Source organism: Athalia rosae, chromosome 4 (assembly GCF_917208135.1).
Source record: "Athalia rosae chromosome 4, iyAthRosa1.1, whole genome shotgun sequence".
Classification (NCBI taxonomy): Eukaryota; Metazoa; Arthropoda; class Insecta; order Hymenoptera; family Athaliidae; genus Athalia; species Athalia rosae.
This window is the reverse complement of record NC_064029.1, coordinates 758514-767172: the sequence shown is the minus strand read 5'-3', so window position 1 is coordinate 767172 and position 8659 is coordinate 758514. Positions and strand designations below refer to the sequence as shown.

The window sequence follows — 8659 nt, the reverse complement described above, 5'->3', positions numbered from 1 at the left end:
AATATCGGATAGCCTGTGGTAAATGAGATAAGCTGCAGCGAAGTGAAAATTAACGAAAAATTGTAATGACAGTAATAATCGGAAGGTTGAATTTTCAAATATTACGTAAGAGGATCTTATATTTGCCATGCAATTCATCGCGAACGCATTAATACCTATGGTGAAATTGCACAATCAACGGGTACGAATCGAAAGAAGAAAATGGAAACAAATCCTATTATCGCACAAGCGATTAACGATAATGATAAAATTATACTTTAATTATTTACTCCGAGGTAAGGCAAAGTTATCATGGTAACAATAAAATTTTTCTTTCGTGTATGTCATTGTCCTAGTTCATTCAAAAATCATTAGGTAATGTAGACGACAAAATTTTATTTTTTATCATGCAGCGTTGGTGTCGGAGAATTTTCGCAAAAGTGCATTAAAAGCGTGATTCTACCTAGGGGTACCCACGCGTCTGTACCAAAAGGGTACGTTACCTTTACGTTTTGAAGTTTCAATCATTTCTCTTGTGTAAAGGCGTACGTCGCAAAAATGGGCGAACTTTTTCTTTTAAAATTCAATTGGGTGTTTCCAGCGATTCGCAAGCGTGCAGCGAATCGAAAAGAGGGGTGTTGTATTTTTGTCTTGATTATTTTTTCTAGCTCAAACAAGACCGGCAGCAACATCCTACTGGGTCGTAAGCACTTTCCTATGCGCTGCGCACATTAATATAGCAGCTTTCGTTATTAAAGTCTATTAGAAACTCCAGCGGCCTTCGAGTCGATAGAGAGATTGCTTCTTCTGTGTCTATAAATTTATACGAACCGCTGGTAGATTTTTAAATAATCTGGTGTATCTGATCCACAGTTTTCTGTAATTTATTTTCATTTTCTCGTCCTTTTTTGCTCTTTTTTTCAAATTCAATGAGAGATGGTTTGAGAAGGCTTTTGGTAGCGACGAATAAAGTCCCGTACAAGCCGAAGGCAGCGAGATTATTGCACGTACACACGTTACTCTTCGGAATCGTTTGAAGCCCGCAAGAGCCCTTTCTCGACCTCTTTTATTAATCTTGAATCGTTCCGACGAGAACCGAACTGAATTACCAGTCAATGACAAGCTAATCTACTTCACGGCCTCTCTATGATAAATAATATACGATGTATTGGCACAGTTATTTAGCACCAAAACATTAACCGCCCCTTCGAATTTAATCGTTGAAAGACAAGTAATATGCGTGTAGCAGACCAATTTTTCATTTCACCATAATTTTTATACCTTATCGCTTGATACCTTGTCAATTGGCGTTTGTATAACCGTGCAGTAAATTATATCTGTAATACCTGAGGGGCTAACAAATGCGACAAACTCCTACAGCCCCGCGTTTTCCTCAGTAGTTTTCATCTTTTACTCCGCTGCATTTTTCCCTAATTCACGTCGAACCGTCGAACTCAAAACTCGAAAACTACGACGAATAGTTTCGATCGATTGCCCTGATATCTATGCTAAAACAATGTGCATTGCATACGGGGATAGGTGAGCAGAACTTATGAGCCATTGGAATTCGGGTTACCGATTCCCAATTTAGCAGAGATTAACATAGTTAAAGATGACGATAGATGTATTTTTTTTTCATCCGCATGAGATTCGTGCGTACAGGATAACAGAAAAATTGGGGATGCCGCAGGCGAAACAAGTAAACGGATAACGCTCTAGGTTTGTGTCGCGTATACACAATATGTACGTATAGATTAATAATAATACGTAAACAATTGGAAGTGGACGTCGTCTCGACGACTTGCGCAAAGTAAAATTCACGTCCCGTAAGTAGACGGCGAGTTGGGTTTTATAAATATACGCGCGGTTCGACGTATTTCAGCGTGGTGAGGCGGCAGCCATTCGCAGAGCCTCTGAACCAAAAATAATCAGATCTCAAAGCTGCAACCGTAGACCCAGCAAGTCGCGATAAAACTTTCAAAGATAATAGCAAAAATATGACCCCTCATCGCTATTTTCCGGGCACTGCGACACTCTAGCGGTGGTACCGGGTGATTTTGATTTTGTAATCGGCAAAATCAGCGCAGGTAGTTGAATGCGTTAACCACGCGATAAATACGGGCAAGTTTTTCCAAACTTCGTAAGTGCGTTAAGTTATGTCATACCACGAGGGTCTCGCCGGTAGATTCTTGATTTTCATAATTCTACTTGTGGTCGGTGACATCGTCGCTCGAGATGCCCAAACGTGAGTGTAATTGGTTCAATAATCAGATCGATAACATAAAAAAAAAGTTGATTTCTCGATATAATGAGTGGATAAAACCACCAGATCCATTGATTACTCGATTCAAAAATATCTACGTAAAAAAAAAAAAAAACGAGTCTCATTGTCTATTATTTCATACAGCGTTGACAAATGGGCGGAAAGAATCGGTTCGGATATCTTGGATTTAGCTAATGCGGTGGCTCGACCGGAGGAAATAAGACAAGTGAGCCCACATCGCGATAATTAGTTTCATCATTTTGTTCAATTTCAAATGATTCTCCAATCAGTGACCAACTTTTTCGAATACCAGAAATATAAAGAGCTGAATGCCCGAGTGGAGGACAAATCTGGGAAGGAACTCATCGATATAATCAGTGAGAGCGTGGGACGGATGCTGCGACGAAAAATGGACGCGGTTCGTTGCATTTTGAAGGTGGCAGAAGAAGTGTCCGAGTCTTTCGATAGTTCGCAGCTTGAGAATCTCACCCTGATCGTGACCAATGAGACCGCGTTGGATCTCAACCTTACCTACGTCTCGGGAAAGTACAGCCCAGTTGTCGGTGAAATGAAGCCTCATTTACCGAAATCAATTAAGAACAATTCATTCCTGTACAGGTAACGACGGTGGAGTATACAAATATAATTTGTTTCGTTCATCACAGCATTACCCTGATATCGACAATCATTCGTACAGCGAAATGGAGCTCACCCCGGACTCCCACTTCTACAACATCCCGGTGAACACGGATTATTCCGCGGTCCATGTGCCGACGAATATTTACGACCTTACACCAAAAGTCAACGAAGCTATCCAGTGGTCTAAATCCCTGAACAAAGTATTCTGGCAAAATTATAGATCCGATCCAGCCCTATCCTGGCAGTATTTTGGTTCGAGTACCGGAATTCTCCGATATTATCCCGCCATGCAATGGCTGGGCGAAGAATCGAAGGCGGACCTCTACGATTGCAGAATGCGCAGTTGGTATATCGAGTCAGCTACGTGTAGCAAGGACATGGTAATCCTTCTGGATATCAGCGGAAGTATGCAGGGCATGACGTATACAATTGGTAGGCTATTAATCTCAGGGTGTGAGCAAAGAATTTATGTTTGTGATTTTTGAACGGGCGTCGGCCTTTATACTTGAACCTGCAATCCGTAGCGAAGGCAACAGCGGGAGAGATTCTGGACACGCTATCCAACAATGACTTTGTCACTATTCTCGCTTTCAATGACGAAGTGAAGGACGTAGTCCCGTGTTTCAAGGACATGCTTGTTCAGGCAACCCCCGAGAATATCGAAATATTCAAACGAGGAATGGCGGAGATGAAACTAGCGGAGACATCCAACTTGACGCTGGCTTTCGATCGTGCCTTTGGTCTTCTCGAAGGGTATCGTGCCTCCAAGGGATGTGGACCAACCACACCTTGTACTCAGGCTATCATGCTCGTGACGGACGGAGTGCCTGGAAATTTGACCGAGGTGAGTCACGAGCAACTGAAAGACGTCATTTCAAAACAACTCCTGTTGTTTATCTCATTTTTCATCGGGTTTCAAGGTTTTCGAAGCTTGGAACTGGCTCGCGAACGGCACTCACATACCGGTACGAATTTTCACTTATCTCCTCGGACGGGAAGTAACAAAAGTCCGCGAGATTCAATGGATGGCTTGCCTAAATAGGGGGTATTACTCCCACGTTCATACGTTATCCGAAGTTCGTCAAGAGGTCTTGAAATATATCCAGGTTATCGCGAGACCCCTTGTACTTCAGGAAAAACGACATCCGTTGATTTGGACTCACGCTTACACGGACATATCGGTAAGCTTCAACTCCGAATTTTCTATGATTAAAAAATGTTATAATAGGTGATTTCCCGGCCTCACCACATGTTGCGGTGTTGGTTGGGCTCCAAGTTTAGCAAATTCCGATTTTAACTTTCCTGGTCAGTCAGTTTTTGTTTCGTTTTTTTCCTAGTTAGACATTTTCCGTCCACTGTATCGTCGCTTATCTCTTTACTCGTTCAATGATTTAACGAAACATCGAAGAACCGGCAATTTTCTGCGTATTCTATTTCCATCCGTACTCCGTGTGCCTCATATATTTGTACATACTATACCTTGTTATGCTATTACCATCTATTACCTATGAATTGTGAAGAACAAAAAAAAAAAAAAAAAAACCATATAGAATCCAGCATTAGCTACATGGCTGTGGCTGGTTATGGACCACCCCGAGCAAAAATCGAGACTGATCAAGCACAAGAAAGGGAAACAGCACGGCGTGCGAATTGACGAGGATTCCGTCTACATTACGAAGGTTCACACACCATAAAAACTTCTCAAAACCAACTCCAAGCTAGTCGATATTATCCATTTTATTTATTATTTCATATTTTCTGTTTAATTTTTCGTATTTTCTCATGACTGTATAGTATTTGCGTATCCTTCACAGAGTTATTGGTATTATTGGTTTATGATTTTCGAACCATTTATAGACTGCTGCAGAATAAGAATGGCATTCGCGCATTGATTCCCAAACCCCATTAGATGTAAAATACCACGTACCTCAATTACATCGTTCGTTTATATCGTAGAGCTCGGATTCCATTTCACGTAACGCCGTATATGGATCCATGGCTAGTGCAATAATCGCAGTGCCTGATTCGCCTCCTTCTCCTTTTTTTACCCGAAGCTTCTGTTCGGTTAATCCATTGCATCGCGATATTCCTTCTCTACAATGCACAGAGCCGCAATAAGACGTTATAGATATAGCTAACGCACGCAAGCACGTTCGAGTCACTAATAGGGCATTATATACGTATATACCAGTGGTATGCGAGTAACAATTAAGAGTGAAACCATGGATACAGGCTATGGTGAAACGTTGAATCGTTTCTCATATTATTCAAAAACCTCGAAAAATCTAGAGATTGAAAACCCACTTCCATCTTCTAGACAGTGAAGATTCTAAAGCTTATCCTCCTTTTTCATGGTGCCGTTCCACCCCCGTGTACAATTGTTGTTTTTGTTATTGTTATACGTTGTTGTTGCCATTGCTATTGGTGTACCGTGTATGGTGCACGATGTATGGTGTATAGTGTATATTGACATTGCTGCTGCTTGTTGTTTTCCCTTGCACCATGATAGAAGAAAACAGAATGACAATAGTTGTCCTCTCCGCCCCGCAAGGGTGACAATTATGTTTGCGGTACGCAGCGCGCGACTGAATTCTCAAATTAAGAGCGATAATGGTAAATTGATATTATCATTGTCTGCACACCTGAATTACATGAAATTCAGCACAATAGGAATATTAAAATCGTGTACTGCGCACAGAATGCCTTTTTGAAAAATGCATATAGATAGTATATTTGATCCTTTAGCGTTTATGTATAGCTGGAGCCTATAAGTGTGTGTCGCATTATATAAAATAGAAATTACCGTAGACTGCAGCTATACATGTACAACGCTGTCTCTATCTGTACGTTACAAAAAATCTTGCGAGAATTGATGGCCAGTTTTTTAAAATTTGAGGTGCGTTGTAGCTCGGAAAAGAAGAGGACATTCGTGCGGATCCTTCGTACCTAAATACGACGAGGTACCAGGAATACAGACTGCTGACGTCCGTCAGCATTCCGGCATACGATCGAAAGTATAATCGCAACAATCTAACAAAAATCGCCAACCTGTTAGGGGTCGCCGGCACTGATGTTCCACTCGACGAAATAAACAGGCTCACTCTCCCCTACAAACTAGGGGTAAACGGATATGCCTTCATCGTTTCTAACAATGGATACGTTATTCTTCATCCAGATCTCAGACCTGCCTTCAAAGGAGAACTGAAACGAAATTACAACAGCATTGATCTAACGGAAGTTGAGATCATCGACGACAATCGTTGGCCAAGGTATAGAGTCGTTTTTGTCCTCTTTTTCATGATAAGATATTCGAAATATTTTCCTTTTCCGAATTGTTCAGAAATCCCGGGCAAACTGTGTTGAATTTGAGAGCCGCCCTGGTCAATCATTTGTCGGGGAATATGACGGGTATTCCAGTGAAGATTCACTATGACGATTACAGAAGAGTGACCGTGGAAAAACGCGACTACTTTTATGCACCGCTACCTGAAACACCTTTCGGTCTTGCCATAGCGCTGCCTGACTACGGCACCACGTGGATTAAGGTAACGAATTCACGCATCGTCGCGATCGTAATTCTAACAGAGAGTACTCGTATCTCATTGATTGTTGGACCTCCGACAGGTTGGCGACGAGATAATGAGAAACCAGCACATGGGAGTGAAAATCATCGACTTATTCGCCGGTGATCGTTGGCGCGTTCATCCGACTTGGGTCTACTGCCGTTTTCATTATCTCGAAGGTCACGAGTTTAATTCTCCGGAAGAGGAAATGAGACACTTTCTCGCAGCTCTTGATGAACCGGGTTGGTATTGGGCGGAACAATATGCGGAAACGGGTGACAAATCGGCTGAAAAAGACTGGGACCCGGAAACAGAGGAAGAAAGGCAGCCAGATTGCGGTAGAAAAACTCTGGACGATGATGCTCACTATTGCAACAAAGAACTGATGCAGCTTCTAGTATTCGATGCCCGAGTAACAAACAGCAGCTTCATCGAGGATTTTAAATACGCGGATGCCGAACAACAAGCTTTAGGTGATGCTTACGGGGTTTTCCTGAGATTTGTAGCTACTCAGAGCGGGCTGACGCGGTGGCAGAACCTTCGGGAACGTCCTGGAACCCGGAAACCATCTTCAGATGATGCAGACGACGAAGAAGAAAAACCTCTGGAGTTTGGGGACATTCACGCCAGAGCCATTAACGAGCCCTGGTATAAAGGGGCCATTTTTCAACACAACGTTGACCCTGGAAGCATTTCACTAACAGGTATTACTTGAATGAATTTTTCAAATGCCTCAAGTTGATTGCGAATTCGTTGAATTGTAACCAGCTCCAACTGGGGCGGGGATTGACGCGATCGTCACGGTTGCTCAGGGAATATTCCCTAAAGATGGAGGTAAAGAAGCACCTGCAGCCGTAGTGGGTTTCCAAATGCCCATGAAAACATTTTATCAGAGATTCATCGACGTCACTTCGAATCACACGGACTCGGATCTGACCTGCGCCAAAGAGTGGATCGACTGCTACCTAGTCGATCAAAACGGCTACATCGTAATATCAGATTCCCATAACGACTCGGGAAAATTTTTGGGAGTTATCGAAGGCGCTATAATGGGATCCATGGTACATCAGGGCTTATATAGACGCGTTGAAATATACGATTACCAAGCATTGTGCTGGACTACGGTGAGAAATCAATGAAATTCAAAATAACAAATTAATCAACTGTTTAGCACTCGTTCATCTTCGGTGAATAAAATGGCTAATTTTGCATCATTTCCAGTCCATTATCGGCGCGGCGGGGTTTCTCGATACTCCCCTGCGTCACCTGGGGCGTATCCTGGCGTGGTTTTTAGCACGCCTGATATGGTTGACCTCGCAGTTCATTGACCTCCCTGAAACCTGGGCAAGACAGGATCCCAGCATCGATGCACCCGATCCATCGCCGCCACCCAAAGAGATCATCCTTCATTACACCTGCGACCAAATTCGAATGCTCTACATACTTGAACAGGAAGTAGCTGACGCTGGTATCACCAACACCACGGCGCATCCCTCACGACCCTTCTGGGCTGAAAAGGTCTGAAATTTTTCTTCTTCAACAATTCCCTTTTCTACTTCAAACCGATCGGATATGATTGTTCTTTTTTTTTTTACAGGTTCCTCGTACCAATTTAGTCCTGGTGGTAATCGACACGTTGCACTCGAGTCCTTACGAGCGGCTGGAAGTAGACCCCGAAGAATTAACGCCTAGATTTTACACCAACGGTACACAGGATGCTCCTTGCCACAAACTGGATCTGAATCGCCTCGAGAGACGTGGCCTCGAGGGCTGCTATACCGATCATCCTTTGGAGAATGAAATCACCGCGTGTGGCAGAGGGTCCCGAACTTTACACGAAGCTCCGCAATTCACGACTATTATTTTAGGCTTTACGATATTTTTCACAGTTTTCTATTAATAAACGCTGCATTTATCTTTCAACGAGCAAATTTCGGGGAGGCCATTTGGTCTTTTTTTACGACTATTCCGGACATGTGTACTAAAATATTTTTCAAAACTCACCAAGGGAAATAAAACGGCCGATGAAACTATAAACGAACTATGTTTCCCTGCAGAAGCGATGCACTTTCAAAGTACTGGACAAAAGCTTCAAACTACTGTGTACAGTGATAATACAGAGATCTGGTGATAACGGTAACGTATATTCCGATATTCGTATACTATTGTTTGAACACACATAAACTGCGGCGACCCGCTGAGCTATTCAGTCGAT

At 42.7% G+C, this 8659-nt stretch overlaps 1 protein-coding gene across 1 annotated transcript; it reads left to right on the top strand.

The window, feature by feature from the left end:
- The first annotated feature begins 96 nt into the window (after window positions 1-96).
- On the top strand, window positions 97-8367 carry LOC105687460 (voltage-dependent calcium channel subunit alpha-2/delta-3). Its single transcript, XM_012403120.3, has 12 exons — window positions 97-2224; window positions 2387-2468; window positions 2556-2860; window positions 2940-3313; window positions 3406-3725; window positions 3802-4062; window positions 5789-6150; window positions 6222-6426; window positions 6506-7148; window positions 7213-7568; window positions 7666-7962; window positions 8042-8367. The coding sequence occupies exons 1-12, from the start codon at window positions 2136-2138 to the stop codon at window positions 8342-8344; spliced, it is 3597 nt and encodes a 1198-aa protein (XP_012258543.2). The 5' UTR covers window positions 97-2135; the 3' UTR covers window positions 8345-8367.
- Window positions 8368-8659: the final 292 nt, after the last annotated feature.

What these genes read in the sequence shown, in the direction of transcription:
- LOC105687460 (XM_012403120.3), top strand. Translation starts at nt 2,136, where the DNA reads ATGTCATACCACGAGGGTCTCGCCGGTAGATTCTTGATTTTCATAATT. An exon ending in GGGCATGACGTATACAATTG is followed by an intron (nt 3,314 to 3,405) that starts GTAGGCTATTAA and finishes TGCAATCCGTAG; the next exon opens with CGAAGGCAACAGCGGGAGAG. An exon ending in GACCCTTCTGGGCTGAAAAG is followed by an intron (nt 7,963 to 8,041) that starts GTCTGAAATTTT and finishes TTTTTTTTACAG; the next exon opens with GTTCCTCGTACCAATTTAGT.